A 17948-nucleotide genomic window follows, 5' to 3' on the forward strand; every position below is an offset into this window, starting at 1 on the left:
TGATGCCCTCCCTCCCTCTCTCTCTGCAGGAGCACGGAACGGTGACAGTGGACTGAGCTGGCGACGAAGAAGAAACCCAGCAGCAACTTTCTTCAGTTTTGGTGATTTCACCTCCTAAAAAATCCGAGGTACTACATATAACCGTGGCACTTATATTTTTTGTTGCAGTGTGTATGGACAGTGATCATGGCTCTATTTCTGGCGACTGTTGGGGATTGACCATTGTTCAGTGCCATGCGTGTGTGTTTGTACACCATCATCTGTCTGTAGTTAAATCAATCCCACTAGGGAGGGAGGGGACCTTCACAATTTCTTGGTGTGGCCGTGCACCGTTTGGACTGCCCCCCTTGTATGAAACCCTAGCTTTTTCTGTCCTTGGATCGCCCCCTTATTAAGTACCGAGATGTTGAGATTTCCTTGTTTTTCATATACCGCTAGTGTGCAGTATCTCAGTAATTGTCATCTTCCATAGTGATGCTTTGCTCTTGTGGCTAGAGTTCCTTTCCTGGTGAACCTTGAAATTTACAATCGATACGAAACTTCATTGTATGTCATTAACATTCGAATGCTCTATCTGGCCCTGGTGGTAGTCGTACTATATTTCGTACCTCTTGTCCACTTAGAGCATCCCCACTCGTTGGCGCTCCCCACGCCCAAATCCGGCGAAATTTTCGTCCGGATTGGAGGAAGATTTGGCGTGGGGAGCGCCGAAGTTCCAGCCGTCCCCCCGGCAGGAAACCCCCAACCTCGACCATTTGGGGGTATCACCGGGAGCTCCATACGCCAGCATCCTCATAGCCACTGTGCACTTCTGCAGTGACGAAAATCCAACCAAACCAGTGCAATCCGCCTTGCATCTGAAGTAGGGATCAAAGTGGCGGATGTCATACACAATTTGCAGAAATAGCTTTCTGCTCATCCTGAAACGACGCCGGAAAACACTCTCACCGTGCAATGGATTGTCGGCGAAGTAGTCGGCGTACAACATGCAGTAGCCCTCCATTCGCTGTCTCGGCTTGCACTTCCGGCGACCTCGTGCCGACCCACCACGTCGACCGAGTTGCCGGTCCGGCGTACATGCTTGCCAAGCAACCAAGGATCATCATGTGCTCGTCGTCTTGGGCGGCTGCTGCCATCTCTTCTTGCATAAGCTCGACGAACATCTGCTCCTCCTCTTCGTCCGAGTCCATGGCCGGCGAGGCAAATGGACGAACACCTGACGGGCGTGGTCGAGGCAACCCGAGCCGCGAGCGACGAGGAGCAAGCAGGCCGGCGGAAGAGCAGCCAGATAGGCCGTCGTCCAAAGACGGCGGAATATAGGCAGTGGGGAAGGAGGGGCGGCGGAATCCGGGCAACAAGCCGGCGGGGTGGTGCCGGCGGCGAGAGAGATACGAGGGGTGGGGGAGATTTTGAGCGACGTGGCGGTGGGGTTCGTGCGTCGAGTCACCGACTGATCGGGCCCTTCCCCGCTTTTCACTCGTCCGGAGTCCCCGAGCGCTCCCCGGGGGGCGGGGGTGGCGTGGGCTCGCCGGATGGATGAAGGGCCAAATCCGGACGAAAACGAGGAACCGGGGGCGCGACTGGGCCGAATTACGCCGTCCGGATGGAAAAAACGCTCGCCGGGGGCCTCGACGGGGGCACGAGTGGAGATGCTCTTATGTTTATGTTTTCTCAAGATGATACTTTGCTATGTTGAATCTAGGTCTGCCCTCCTTTGTATGAAAACATAGCTTTTCACTCCTTGTTCCGGCTCCTTGTTATTTAGCGAGATTTTGAGACTCCCTGTTTCCCATATACAGTTAGTGTGCAATATCTCCGCAGTGATGCTTTGCTCTTATGGCATTCCTGCATCAGAGACTTCTTTACTGGTGGGCTTTGAAAGTTACTGTAGAAACGAAACTTTATGGTGTATCATTAACATTCGAATGCCATCGCTGGCCCTGGTGGCAGTCTTAATATATTTCTTAGTTTATTTTCTTGTCTAGTTACGTTTATGATTTCACAGGATGATGTTACATAGCTATGTTGAATACACGTGGACCGACTAATCTATTAATTAACTTACAATGATCGTTAGAATAAAGGTGACCGCACGTAGCTAGCAGAATTTTCAACTAACAGAGCTGTGGTATTCATTTACAGAGATGGGCTTGTGGATGCTGCTGGAGGGTTTCCTGCTTCTCGCAAACTCGTTGGCGATACTGAATGAAGACCGCTTTCTTGGTCCCAGGGGATGGAGCATGTCTGAAGTTTCAGGAAATGGGCAAACCAAGTCCTTGAAGGGCCAAATCGTGGGGCTCATCTACGCCACTCAGTTTCTGCGGGTGCCCTTGATAGCGCTTAATATTCTTATCATTGTTGTGAAAATGGTCTCAGGCTGAGGCTCTCCGTGGTGTCTCTGAGCTGTTGGGTTTGAGCTGATCTCGGTTTCAGCATCATGTAAAATCTGGCCATGTCCAGAAGTTGCTGCAAGAATGCTCATGATGGGCTGGAATGTGGCTTGTTGGTTTTGTTGCTGTAAATTATTCCTCGAATTACTTCTGTGAAAGTGCATCCTCTGGGGGTATTTTTCCTCCTGTATTACCACTCCTGAATCGTTGTCAGTAGATGAAACAAACATTTTCTGCAGCCCAGCCTTATTTTCTGCCTGTTTGTGGTTCTGTAGCCCCTTTCCTTGTATTTAGCACTGGTTTTATGTTCTAAACCCGTCATGGGCTTCTCACCATTATAATGATGATCAAAGAATTGATATCCATTTCACTCAATTTTGTGTGGCAAGCTGGAGAGAGGTTCCATCAGGCAAGTTTGCCATGAAAGACCAAACATGAACAGCGTGGACCTGAATGTGCACCTTTTTTTTTTCTTTCTTTGTCAAGCTGCATTCATCAAACTAAAATTTTCTTTCCGGCTTCCAGGGTTGCACATCAGCGTTGCTGCATCAAAATCACAGTGCACCTCTTATCTACAAGCACATCAGCGTTGCTGCATCAAAATCACAGGTCAGCTGTCGGAGAAGGGTGTCAGGTTCGACTTCTTGAATGAGCATCTGGCCCTCATAGCTTGGGATTTCAGGCATCATAACGTTCATTGTAGTCAGATCGCAGCCAGCGGGCCCACGGGTTCGGCGTGATTATATAGAATTAGGGCACATACGGGGCGGCGGCTAATGGTTGAAACCGACTCGCGAGATTGCTGGTGCACGAGAAGACATGCAGAAGATGAGCAGGGCAAATTGGATCTGGGCGCACGGCCTAACGACGATGGGTTTGTGCCGGCGCGCGGTTTCTCTACCTGGTCCTCGACGAGTGCTCGGTGTGGCGCTCCCCCTGCTGCACGCTCCACCGCATCGAGCCTTCTCGGCTCTTCTGCCCCGATGCTTCAGAGCACCGCGCGGCGCCCCTGCCTGAGCCCAGCATGAGATTCGAACACTCTGGCTGGGAGCATGCAGTTCTCGCTCCTCGGCCGCGGCAAGGACAAGATCGTCGGCGTCGACAACATGGGCCTCGGAATCCTCTACGACGACGACTCGCACACCGTCCGCCCGCTGCCTACCATGGCGCCGCCCGAGAGTTGGCGCATCTTGTCCGTCGCCGTCGACGGCGTCGGCGCCAATGACAACGGCAGCGTCTACGTCATCGACGCGGACCCGCTGCAAGACCTCCCGGGCCAACCCGTCCACCAGCTCATGCACGTGCACGGCGAGCACTCCGACGAGGAAGACTGGGCATGGCACTCCCTCCCGCCGCCGCCCTACGCGCACGCCCCCGGCTCCTGCAAGGACGGCGGCTCCCGCGCCGAGATCACCTGCCACGCGGTGGCCGTCCCCAGCAAAGTCGACCGCCACCACGCCCTCGTCTGGGTGTCCACCACGGGCCGCGGCACGTACTGGCTGGACCCGGCGAGGCATGTGTGGACCAAGGCCGGCGACTGGGTGCTGCCTTTCCGGGGACAAGCCCTCGCTGCCTGGGAGCTCGGTCTCTGGGCGGCCACCTCTGCGGGTCCGATATGGACGCCGCCGCCGACGAGGACCGGCCACCGGCGGCGGACCATGTGTGGGAGGGATTCGCGGTGCCCCAGGGGCCGCCGGTTCTGTGTCGCCAAGGCCTTCGACCGAGACGACAAGTGTTCACCGGCGTGGAGCTGGCGCGCGGTCATTTAGATGACTACTCAGTTGAACCGTGAATCCCTTACCGGCTGTGTACTCTAGTGGCGAATATTCGTTCGAGCGGACCTTATGGCGCCAGGACCTAATCCGCACCGACCGATCAGTTGGAGATTCGCGCATATAGGCCCACACGAGCGGTGGGTTGACCCCTACTTCCACCAGCATACGTCTATGGAAACTAGCATACGCTCGTTCCGAGAGGACAGAGAGTCGGCGGATACATGGCGTACCTGCCGTCCTTGGTGGCTCAGGCGCAAGGACGGCGAAGCCATGGCGCTGCCTCGGCCCCCCATCCACTGCCCCCACACTCCCGATTCAAATTTGAATCTCCAGTGCTACCCGTCCCCTTCCTCCTTCCTCGAGCCACCCCCTTCCGGCTCACCGGCCCAAGAACTCCATAGATCGCATGCAGCCTCGCCTGGAAGATCTGAACAAGCGCCAGGTCTCTCCTAGATGATGATGGGCGGAGACTCTGAGGGATTTACCGAGCTGCTCATGAGGTAAGCCATCGCTCTACAGCCACCCTGCATCGTTTCTGCCCATCCCCTCCTGCTGATTTGGTTCGAATTGGTCCCAGATTGTCAAGGCCAATCCACGAAATTGCTCCTGTAAGGGAACCAAGCAGCCCGATTCACTGTTCAGAGACAAGCGCCAGCACCTCTCCGACCAGCGTGAGCTCTGATTCCAGCGTTCCGGATCCACGGCAAGCCGATTTTGGGCAAGCCGATTTTGGAGAGGACGGAGACTGCAGCGACGAGCCCTTAGCAGACATACAGAATGATGCACCATTGCCGGCTGACTCGCACTCTCCGACATCACAATTGTCCCCTCCATCAGAGCGCTCCTGGAAGAAGAGGTTTGTCGCCCGGACGTTTGCTGCACACCCTTTTTTAAACTCTCATGTTTATTCTCTGCTAGTTGTAAATGACATTAGAAGGGTATGTACACTAGCAGTGGCAGTCTGGACAGTTGGAAGGAGCTAGGCTTTATATTTTAACATTCCCCTCATGTCTAAGCTGGCTATGCTGGACAAACGGAAAGACAGTATAACATAGACCAATATTTAATAAATGGTTAGTGGCACTCATACTCTTGTGATTGCAGCGCCCGCACATCGTTCTTTAAATTGCTGTTTTTGTTAATCACATTTACCGTAGGTTTCCTGAAGTTAGAAGGTACATTTGTCAATATTGACAATTGCAGTTAACAAATCATGACCAATGGTTGGCCAGAATAGAGCGCAGGTATCCAGCTAATCCGAGTGCGGCTAAAAAAGTTGATCATCTGATACTAATTCTTGGAGGGGATTAGAAAACATGTAACGGAAGTAGTACGATCTTTGCTTAGTGAGTAATGGACTGTGATAGTTTCTGAAGATGGCACACTGTGATAATTCATATTTTTATCTGCATTGGCCAACTCCACCATGTTGGAACTCAGCTGTTCCAGGTGCCTTGCAATCACAATGAAGGGGGTATCAGTTAATTTGCACTACCCCAGGTCCCCGACGTCGAATGTTAGGCAAAAAATATTGATCAACTAATACTAATTTCTCTTACAAGAACGAACACCGGTCTAGATACATTGGCCACGATAAAAAAAATGTAACTGATGGGAGTACGATCTTTGCTTACTTTGTAATGGACTCCGATAGCTTGTGAAGTTGGAACAATGTGATAATCCATATCTTAGCTGCATTGCCCAATTTATAATTTTTAACCCCTGCTGAAGCATATAGATCTGTAGCTCATAAATTTATGCATGAAAACTATGTTAGCTTTTTTGGAGAATTAGCCTGGGGGCTTGAGTAGATGCAAATAGAATGAAGCAGCCAATTAACAATCACATTTCTCGTGAGGACCTAGAGAGGTATAGCTTGCTTCGGAGCTTTTGATGTGTGAACGTGTATCCAGTGCAGCTGACATGATAGGTTATTTCCATGGAGTGATTCTTACAAGTAGTTGCATATACGAAATGATTCATACAGAGCCGTCAACCCCAAACCTTTGATATCTTTAATTTTGGAAAACTGCCATAGGCCTTCCGCATCATTGCCGTATACTGGGTACTGCCCCAAAATGTTAGTACAATCATCCATATTGAACTTTGTAAAGATGTGGTTTATGAACTGTTCGTACAATCATCCATATGTTGGGCGTCCTGCATATTAATTTTATGTGGGTGTCATGTTTAACCAACTGCTTGCCTAACATCAACTGCATAGTTTTCTATACTAAATTGTGCTTATTTTCAGCAGTCAACTCAACACTTTGATATCTTTTAATTTGGAAACAATCGTAGGCCTTCCGCGTTGGTAGTAGAGACCTGATACTGCCTTAAAATATTTTTTGCATGTGAAACAGGAAGGTGAGTTTTCTCGTTCACAAGTGAGTCATTCCGTTGTTTTTGTTTATATAAGAAGGTCATTAACCCAAGCCCATTCTGTTAAAATGAAGCCACTAATATCACCAATTAACATATACATCTGTTTTTAATTATGCATTTATATGTTGAGCTCTTTTTCTGATGTTGAAATGTGGCAGTTTTACCACTCCATATAATTTGGTTGCCATAAAAAAATGATTCTTGAGATACGTGTGCATCATATTAGATTTGTGGGCTGCAATGGTATCTCCAATGTAGTGCTGGTGGGCTAGGTTCCATGTGAAATCAGCAAGAGGAAAACTCATTATGGAATGCATTATGCTGGTAACGAGTTAGAATTAAACCAAGCTGCTCACACATGTATTTTTTTATATATGCTTGCTGCGATCCTTTCATGTATCTTCTGAACATTTATTTATTTTCCTTGTAGGCCTCCATCAGGTCTGAGCAAAGTTTTGTGATGGCGACGCGAACGTTTCTCTCACCGAGGCACGGAGGATGGCTCGTGGTGGTGCTTGCCATGCTCTCAAGCGCCAGCCTCCCAAGCTGTTGCTGGTGCTTGACTCCCTGCCGGAGCTGCTGCTCCTAATGCCGTCCACCACTATGTCCCGCTGCTGCCGATTAACTTCCAACCTGCTCTTGACAATGAGATCCATCTCCTCCTATTTGATATCCTTCTAAATTGTGTTTCTTCTTTTATCATGCTGAATGTGTTAGCAGTCGAAATCATGCATAAAACTGATGTTCAGTCGTGCCATGGCGTTAAGGTTTGGTCTTGATGCTAGTATGTCCAGACAATTACTTGTATTAGGCCATGAATCTGCTGGAAAAACTCTAGTTTTTGTGTCATGCATTTTGGTTGCTGCCTTTTTTCGTGTTCGGATTTTTACTAGTAGATAGCTTCAAGTATGATGTGAAGGCGTTTGATTCCTGAGGGTTGAAGTGTGTCCTGGTTGCACATATACCTGTGTGTAGTTAGTAGATGTATATGACTCATTTTTTTGATTGTTTTATGTTTATCATGCATAGGCAGTTATGAAACTTCTACTTTCTTTGAAGCTACTACTTACTAGTAATTTTAGTTTTCAATTTTCACCAAGGTTGCAAAGCTAAAAACTGATTATGCTTGAAATGAATTTCCACACATGTTTTGTGTTGATAATGACATTTCTGGTACCACAGTGCATCCTTGTGGATACAATCATGCTTGCTCTTTCGAAAGCAATGATCCTCTCATTGTTAATTGTCCAGGCGTTCTCTAGTTCTTCTTACAAAACTAATTCTAGCCATGATTGTGTTTTCCAGGTCAATTACACAACATGGAGATGCAGCCGGCATTTTCCCTGAGCTGCTGTCAAGTGCTCCGGTGGTGGTGTGGTTGTAGAGCCCCGAAGCCGTGGTGATGGCCAGCGGCGGTTTCACGAGGGTGACTTCCTTCCCTCCACTTGGACGGCTCGTGGTAAGGGGCCTCTCTCTGCCTTCTCTTCTCCATTTTTTTTTTTACTTTGTATCTTGGCTGCTAGCTTGATGATAGGTTGCAGACATCTAGTGGTTTGTATCGTGTCCATGGCCTCTGAAAAAAAATTTGGTCTTGTGTTTAGCGCTTTATTACAGCCTACTACTCTTACCTCTATGGACTTTATTCCTCCTCGAATTATTTTGATCATCAATATAGTTGTTTGCTCGTGATATCCTCATGTAGAAGCTTCATATATTTTCGTGTTTTCTTTCAGCATGGACCATATGGAAGGAAGCATAGAAGATATGAGACATTTTTGGTGATTCGAGTGAGAAGGATATGGCAGGGAACTTAGTCTGAATTTTAAAAATGGTGAACAATAGGATATGACATGTGATAAGTTGTGGTTTCTCAAATACTTAGCATTTATGACATGATTTTGGTGACCCTATTCAGAACAGGACGTCTACAACGCTCTCTTTTTAGGTGTAATATGGATGTTTGGGTTGAATTTGAGATTTCATTTGATATTTTGCTGGTTCGATGACGGTCCGTTTGGATGTTTGCATTCAGAGGTTTGGCATTATATTGGCTTGACTGTCAATATCCTAGTGTACTGATATTGAGATTGAATGCCAATATTTATGTTTGGATGTTTGGATATTTGGATGGTGAGGCTGCCACCGCCGATGCCAGCATCGGCGGCCAGGAGATCCTGGTGTTTAGTTTTTTTTTTTGAAACAAAGAACTTCTCAATTACTATATAAAATGGTCACTTAAGGCGACACGTAATGATACCTTGGTGGACGGTTGAATGATAGTATGAGAGAAATATAGGTTAAGGAAACTACGGGAAAAATATAGGATAACTTGTTCGGTGGCTAAAGGATATTATGGGGTAAATATAGGATACCTACGGCTCCCGACGTGACCGCCAAAAGGATTAAATGGAACATATATATATTAGACCACCAAAAGGATTAAATGGAACATATATATATTAACGATATCTTATCCAGCGGGGGCGGCGGAACATATATATGATAACGATACCTTATTCGATGGCTAAAGGACTTTATGGGCTAAATATAGGATACATTACTAGATCAAGCATTCGATGGATATTCACTTTGACTAGATCAAGTATTGCAATCATATCATGCGGGGCACGACAACGGTGGGTACTCACACCGAAGCGTGCAGATCTTTTTGGTTGGCTTCTAGAGGACCTTTATGGATGAAATCTACCATAACTATAACCGGGATTGTTTATCAACTATGTATCCAAGGGTCAGTTCAAAAATAAACCCACTACTAGGATTGGTTCCTAACGAGAATGCGCATTGATAGCTTGTCATGCGTCTACAAAACTTTACTAGTCAAATGTGGGATTTTTTATTTTGAAACAAAGAACCTCTCAATTACTATATAGAATGGTCACTTAAGGCGACACATAAGGTGGACGGTTGAATGCTAGTATGAGAGAAATATAGGGTAAGGAAACTACGGGGAAAATATAGGATACCTTGTTTGATGCCTAAAGGACCTTATAGGATAATATAGGATACCTACGGCTCCAACGTGACCGCCAAAAGAATTAAATGGAACATATATATATTAACGATACCTTATCCGGCGGCGGAACATATATATGTTAACGATACCTTATTCGGCGGCTAAAGTAATTTATGGGCTAAATATAGGATACCTACAACCGTAATTACTAGATCGAGCATTCGATGGATATTCACTTTGACTAGATCAAGCATTGCGGATCACATCATGCGGGACACGACAACGGTGGGTACTCGCGCCGAAGCGCATGGATCTTTTTGGTTGGCTTCTAGAGGACCTTTATGGAGGAACTCTACTATAACTATGACCGGAATTGTTTATCAACTATATATCCAAGGGTCGGTTAAAAAAAAAACTTGAACCTGGGATTGGTTCCCAATGATAACGGGTACGGATACCTATGTGTTCCAGGTCGAGGTGGATACCTATATTACAAATTTAGGATAACTTTGACTAAGATATCAATGCATTTGGTTCGTCCATCACGCGGTTAGTTATGAGTCGATGCACACACTCATAGGATTGGTTCCTAACGAAAACATGTTATCGTGAACTCCTTTAGCCACCAAAATAAAGTATCTACGTGCTTCGGTGTGAGTATCCACTGTTGTAGTGTCCTTCATGAATTAGTCTGGAAGTACACTGATGTGGTGTCACCGTAGTTACTAGATCAAGCATTCGATGGATATTCACTTTGACTAGATCAAGCATTGTGGATCACATCATGCAGGACATGACAACGGTGGGTACTCACGCCGAAGCGCACAGATCTTTTTGGTTGGCTTCTAGAGGATCTTTATGGATAAAATCTACCATAACTATGACCGGGATTGTTTATCAACTATGTATCCAAGGGTCGGTTCAAAAATAAACCTACTCCTGGGATTGGTTCCTAACGAGAATGCGCATGGATATCTTGTCATGCGACTACAGAAGTTTACTAGTCAAATATGGGATACACACTGTTGCGGATCACATCACGCGATACACGACAAATGGTGGATACTCACACCAAAGCGCACGGTGTATTTAGTTGGATTCTAGAGGACCTCATGGAGGAAATATACTATAACTATGATCGAGATTTGTTATAAACTATGTATCCAAGGGTCGGTTCAACAAAAAACCTACACCTGGGATTGGTTCCCAATGATAACGGGTACGGATACCTTGTCCTGCGACTACAGAACTTTACTAGTCAAATATGGGATACACACTGTTGCGGATCACATCACGCGGGACACGTCAACGGTGGATACTCACATAAAAACGCAGGGAACCTTTAGTTGGCTTCTAGAGGACCTCATGGAGGCAATCTACTATAACTATGACCAGGATTGTTTATCAACTATGTATCCAAGGGTCAGTTAAAAAAACTACGCCTAGAATTGGGTCCCAACGATAACGGGTACCGATACCTTTTACTGCGACTACAGAACTATATTAGTAAAAAATGTGGGATATTCGCTCTTGCGGATCACATCATGCGGGACACGACAATTGTGGATACTCAGAGCAAAGCGCATGGATCCTACGAGATGCATGCATGGATATCTTATTATCTTGAAAAGGAACTTCTCAGGCCCAATATTAGGATACCTATGTGTTCCAGGTCGAGGTGGATACCTATATTACAAATTTAGGATAACTTTGACTAAGATATCAATGCATTTGGTTTGTCCATCACGCGGTTAGTTATGAGTCGATGAACACACTCATAGGATTGGTTCCTAACGAAAACATGTTATCGTGAAGTCCTTTAGCCATCAAAATAAAGGATCTACATGCTTCGGTGTGAGTATCCACTGTTGTAGCGTCCTTCATGAATTAGTCTGGAAGTACACTGATGCGGTGTCACCGTAGTTACTAGATCAAGCATTCGATGGATATTAACTTTGACTAGATGAAGCATTGTGGATCACATCATGCAGGACATGACAACGGTGGGTACTCACGCCGAAGCGCACAGATCTTTTTGGTTGGCTTCTAGAGGATATTTATGGATGAAATCTACCATAACTATGACCGGGATTGTTTATCAACTATGTATCCAAGGGTCGGTTTAAAAATAAACCCACTCCTGGGATTGGTTCCTAACGAGAATGCACATGGATATCTTGTCATGCGGACTACAGAAGTTTACTAGCCAAATATGGGATACACACTCTTGCGGATCACATCACGCGATACACGACAAATGGTGGATACTCACACCAAAGAGCACGGTGTATTTAGTTGGATTCTAGAGGACCTCATGGAGGAAATATACTATAACTATGATCGAGATTTGTTATAAACTATGTATCCAAGGGCCGGTTCAACAAAAAACCTACACCTGGGATTGGTTCCCAACGATAACGGATATGGATACCTTGTCCTGCGACTACAGAACTTTACTAGTCAAATATGGGATACACACTGTTGCGGATCACATCACGCGGGACACAACAACGGCGGATACTCACACTAAAGCGCACGGTTCCTTTAGTTGGCTTCTAGAGAACCTCATGGAGGTACTCTACTATAACTATGACCGGAATTGTTTATCAACTATATATCCAAGGGTCGGTTAAAAAAAACTTGAACCTGGGATTGGTTCCGAATGATAACGGGTACAGATATCTTGTCCTGCGACTACATAACTTTATTAGTCAAATGTGGGATACACACTCTTGCGGATCACATCACGCGGGACACGTCAACGGTGGATACTCACATAAAAACGCAGGGAACCTTTAGTTGGCTTCTAGAGGACCTCATGGAGGCAATCTAGTATAACTATGACCAGGATTGTTTATCAACTATGTATCCAAGGGTCAGTTAAAAAAACTACGCCTAGAATTGGTTCCCAATGATAACGGGTACCGATACCTTGTACTGCGACTACAGAACTATACTAGTAAAAAATGTGGGATATTCGCTCTTGCGGGTCACATCATGCGGGACACGACAATTGTGGATACTCAGAGCAAAGCGCATGGATCCTACGAGATGCATGCATGGATATCCTATTATCTTGAAAAGGAACTTCTCGGGCACAAGATTAGGATACCTATGTGTTCCAGGTCGAGGTGGATACCTATATTTCAAATTTAGGATAACTTTGACTAAGATATCAATGCATTTGGTTCGTCCATCACGCGGTTAGTTATGAGTCGATGCACACACTCATAGGATTGGTTCCTAACAAAAACATGTTATCGTGAACTCCTTTAACCATCAAAATAAAGGATCTGCGTGCTTCGGTGTGAGTATCCACCGTTGTAGTGTCCATGAATTAGTCTGGAAGTACACTGATGCGGTGTCACCGTAGTTACTAGATCAAGCATTCAATGGATATTCACTTTGACTAGATGAAGCATTGCGGATCACATCATGCAGGACATGACAACGGTGGGTACTCACGCCGAAGCGCACAGATCTTTTTGGTTGGCTTCTAGAGGATCTTTATGGATGAAATCTACCATAACTATGACCAGGATTGTTTATCAACTATGTATCCAAGGTTCGGTTCAAAAATAAACCCACTCCTGGGATTGGTTCCTAACGAGAATGCTCATGGATATCTTGTCATGCGACTATAGAACTTTACTTGTCAAATGTGGGATACACACTCTTGCGGGTCACATCATGCGGGACACGACAACGGTGGATACTCACACCAAAGCGCACAGATCCTTTAATTGGAATGTAGATGACCTCATGGAGGAAATCAACTATAACAATAAGTTGGAATGTTTATCAACTATGTATCCAAGGGTCGGTTCAAAAATAACCGACTCCTAGGATTGGTTCCTAACAATAACTATGACCGGGATTGTTTATCAACTATGTATCAATAGGTCGGTTCAATAATAAACCCACTCCTGAGATTGGTTCCTAACGAGAATGGATATCGATAGCTTGACCTGCGACTACAGAACTTTACTAGTCAAATGTGGGATACACGCTGGTGCGGATCACATCACGCGGGACACGACAACGACGGATACTCACACTAAAGCGCATGGATCCTTTAGTTGGCTTCTAGAGAACCTCATGGAGGAAATATACTATAACTATGACCGGGATTGTTTATAAACTATGTATCCAAGGTCGGTTCAACCAAAATCCTACGCCCGGGATTAGTTCCCAATGATAACGGGTACGGATACCTTGTCCTACGACTATAGAACTTTACTAGTCAAATGTGGGATACACACTATTGCGGATCACATCACGCGGGACACGACAACGGCGGATAGTCACACTAAAGCACGCGGATCCTTTAGTTGGCTTCTATAGAACCTCATGGATGAAATCTACTATAACTATGACCGGGATTATTTATCAACTATATATCCAAGGGTCGGTTGAAAAAAAACTTACACCTTGGATTGGTTCCCAACGAGAATGGGTATCGATACCTTGTCCTGCGACTACAGAACTTTATTAGTCAAATGTGATACACACTCTTGTGGATCACATCACGCGGGACACGTCAACGGTGGATACTCACACCAAAGCACAGTGAACCTTTAGTTGGCTTCTGGAGGACCTCATGGAGGCAATCTACTATAACTATGATCGGGATTGTTTATCAACTATGTATCCAAGTGCTGGGTAAAAAAAACTACGTCTGGGATTGGTTTCCAACGATAACAGGTACATATACCTTGTACTGCGACTACAGAACTATACTAGTAAAAAAATGTGGGATATTCACTCTTGCGGGTCAAATCATGCGGGACACGACAACTGTGGATACTCAAATCAAAGCACATGGATCCTATGGGATGCATGCATGGATATATTATTAGCTTGAAAAGGAACTTCTGGGGCCCAAGATTAGGATACCTATGTGTTCCAGGTCGAGGATACCTATATTACAAATTTAGGATAACTTTGACTAAGATATTAGCTCGATATCAATGCATTTGATTCGTCCATCACGCGGTTAGTTATGAGTCTATGCACACACTCATAGGATTGGTTCCTAACAAAAACACGTTATCGTGAAGTCCTTTAGCCATCAAAATAAAGGATATGCGTGCTTCGGTGTGAGTATCCACCGTTGTAGTGTCCTTCATGAAGTAGTCCGTAAGAGTGTGTATCCCATATATGGCGCGTAAGGTGATTTAGCCACAATACAAGGTATCCATAAGTGTTTTTGTTACCAACCAATTATGTTCCTAGGTATTTTAAAATAAACTCTTGGATACACATGATAAACAATCCTAGACATAGATATCGTAGGTTTGCTCCGTAAGGTCCTTTGGAAACCATACCTACACCGTATGTGTTTGCATATTGAGTGGATACTAGCGATAAGTCATAATGATCACTTGTTCTTTGAGTAACAACGGCGGATACTCACGCGAAAGAATATGGGTCCATTATTTGGCGGCTAAAGGTCTTTATGGTGCAAATCTGCAATAGCTATGACCTAGATTCTGTATCAAGTGCGTACCCCAAGGTTAGGATACCTGGTTTGGCGGCTAAAGGACCTTATAGGAGAAAATCCACGGTACCTATACATGGGCCTGATACAAGGATACATACTTGATAAACAAATCTCGGTCGAAAATCTACGAGAACTATGACCGAGATTGTTTATCAAGTTTGTATCCAAGGTTAGATTAAAAAATAACCACGAGCCCGAGGTTAGGCCCTAACGAAAACATGTACATATACCTTGTTGGACAACTAAATGACACATATTATATTGGATACTCGCACGGAAGCACACATATATCCTCTATTTGGCGGCTAAAGGACTCCGCAGAGCAAATATGTGATAACTATGACCTGGATTATTTATCAAGTGTGAGTCTAAGGATCGATTCAAAGATACCTATGCCTGAGATTTCATACCCACACATTGTATGTTTTTGCTTATCGAATGGATACTTGCAATAAGACGTAATGATAACTTGTTATTTGAGTAATAACGGTGGGCACTCATGCCGAATCATATGGGTCCTTTATTTGACGGCTAAAGGACTTTATTGAGCCAATCTGCGATAACTATGAGTTGGATTGTGTATCAGGTGTGTACCCGGACTTTATCACCGTCTTTGAAACACCGGCAATGGCGTGCATTGCGCCTTCCAAGATCAGACTCGGACAGCGGCGAACACCGGAGGAGGGCAACCTAGAACCTCCACGCTTTGTCTCCAAACGCGATGCTCCCAACAGAGTGACGACGTCGTGAACGCCGCCATCGCGCCGATCCACTCTAGGCCTAGGCTTTCACCCGGAAACATCAACCAAACCGAGAGAGAGAGAGAGAGAGAGAGAGAGAGAGTGGTGTCGACACACCTCGATGACGCCTCCAAGGAGAGGTATGACACCCGCAGGCGCCACTGTCGCCGGCACTGACCGGAATCAGGCAAGACTTTCGTCCGGATCGTCGCGCACGTCCCTTCCAACCCACCGGCATGGGGCAAACGTCCACATTGTTCACACCGCCGCCTCCGCATCACCTCATCATCATAGCTGAAAAGTCATGGAACCCCAGCGACCCGCAACACGGACGAGAACCTCTCCCTGGAGCCCCGCCCTTCTTCTAACTCCAGCCTGATCGAAGGGTTGTTGCGCCACTGCTGTCACACTCCGTGACAAGCTGCAGGCAGCCACAGCCCCATGACTTAGATCGGCCCCGATTGGGCTCAGATCTGGGCCGCGCCGCCACTAGCAGGGCCGCCCAGATCTGGAGGCGCTCCAGGAGGCAGCTTGCTGTGTGCAGCAAGAATGCCCGCCAGCAGCAGTTCCATGCGTAGCTCCACACAGCAAGCTGCCTCCTGGAGCTAGCGACGAGAGACCCGCGCACCAGGCACCACCAAGCCAAGACGGTCCGCGCCGATGGTTCGCGCTGCCGCCTCCGCGCTGACGCCCCCGGGGCCACGCGCCGCAGCCACCAAGGCCACCACCTCGCTCCTGGCCGCGCCACACCTCCAGCTCGCCGTGCGCCACCGCAATCTCCTCCGCGTGGAGTCAGCTCGTCGGGGCGTGCTCTCCCTCCCTGCCGCCTTCGACGACCGGGTGCTGGCGGCTGCCACCGCCGCCGCTGGCGGCGGCAACGGCCAGGGGAGGCTGGGTTGGGGGCTTTTTCTGGCTAGGGTTTGGCCCCCCGGGGTCGCCCGCGCGTGCGACTATGGAGAGAGCTTTTTGTCATAATGCTTAGATAGCAATGTTGGCGAAGTAAAGAACTTAACAAAACTGAGACTAAATTGGTAACTGAACTCTCAATGTATACTACTTGTTAGTGTTTGATGATGCCGTTGTTTTATGTAACGTAATGCGAATTGGATCTTGGACCAAATAATTTGAGAAGCAAACGATGTTTCTATTATTTGGTTGGATTGGTTCCTTCCGAAAACGGCCCACCTGTGTGATAAAGAAAGGTGCAAATGGACTATCTAACATTGTGATACTGAGGATAGAAATGAAAACATTTTCGTCAGAATTGCTAATACTTAAGTCCACGAGGTCGTTTGGCTTCGAGGAACTTATTCGCACTGACTGAAACATAACGACACCACGACGGATTAACACTGATAGCGAGAGAAATAGGAACATTTTTGTACCACTTTAAGGATCTCTTAGCAAATGGATGAGGCAAAGCTTTTGCCTCCGTTTCAAAAAAAAACTTTAAAGATCTCTTAGCAATGCTGTATTGTTTGCTATTTGCGTGTCTGCAAAGAAATTTGTAGATGGCTTGCGTATCTTTGTACCCATCAGTGATAGCAAGAGATAAAAACAGCAACGGATATCAGGTCAGAGTACTGACAGGCAGAGAATGCTTGTTTCGTGTTGGGGATCAACAAACAGCAACGGATAACAGGTTGGAACCTTCTGCTACAAGGCTTAGATACTAGCAAGGCAAAGTAGAGAACCTATTATGTATATTGAACTCCAAAAATCCAATACTCGTTACTGTTATTGTGCTCCCAGCAGAACTTTATAGATGGCCGCCTGGTTGTGTGCCAATTAAGCCTCCTGATTGCGTTTCTTTGTACCCATCGAAATGCGTCATTAAATCCTTGAGAGCAAGGGATAGAAACAGCACCGGTCAACAGGTTAGAGGACTGACAGGTGAAAATTATAATCTCTTGTTGTGGATCCTGGTAGTGCAGATTGGAACCTTTTGCTAACTGGATGGGGAACTAGCAGTATAAAGTAAAGAACCTACTAGTAATACTCACATTGAACTGTAACGATTCACTACTAGTTACTAGTATTGCGCTTCCAAAGAACTTTATAGGTGGTCGCCTGGTTTTGTGCCCATTAGGCTCACAAAAAGGAGACGAATATTTTTCGTTCTGAAATTTTTTCCAAAATCAGGCTGCATCGAAAGTTAAAAAACAAAAAAGGTAGCAATCC

At 46.1% G+C, this 17948-nt stretch overlaps 1 protein-coding gene and 1 long non-coding RNA gene across 2 annotated transcripts; both read left to right on the plus strand.

Annotated features, from left to right (window-relative positions):
• Window positions 1–2538, plus strand: LOC124685984 (protein transport protein yos1-like). Its single transcript, XM_047219999.1, has 2 exons — window positions 1–128; window positions 2143–2538. Exon 2 carries the CDS (start codon window positions 2145–2147, stop codon window positions 2379–2381), a length of 237 nt encoding a protein of 78 aa, XP_047075955.1. The 5' UTR covers window positions 1–128; window positions 2143–2144; the 3' UTR covers window positions 2382–2538.
• Window positions 2539–4214: 1676 nt separating this feature from the next.
• LOC124691317 lies at window positions 4215–8551 on the plus strand. The gene is made up of 4 exons (XR_006998905.1): window positions 4215–4665; window positions 4743–5021; window positions 6981–8009; window positions 8284–8551. It is a non-coding gene; the product is annotated as an uncharacterized LOC124691317 (long non-coding RNA).
• Window positions 8552–17948: the final 9397 nt, after the last annotated feature.

This window comes from Lolium rigidum, chromosome 2 (genome assembly GCF_022539505.1).
Source record: "Lolium rigidum isolate FL_2022 chromosome 2, APGP_CSIRO_Lrig_0.1, whole genome shotgun sequence".
Classification (NCBI taxonomy): domain Eukaryota; kingdom Viridiplantae; phylum Streptophyta; class Magnoliopsida; order Poales; family Poaceae; genus Lolium; species Lolium rigidum.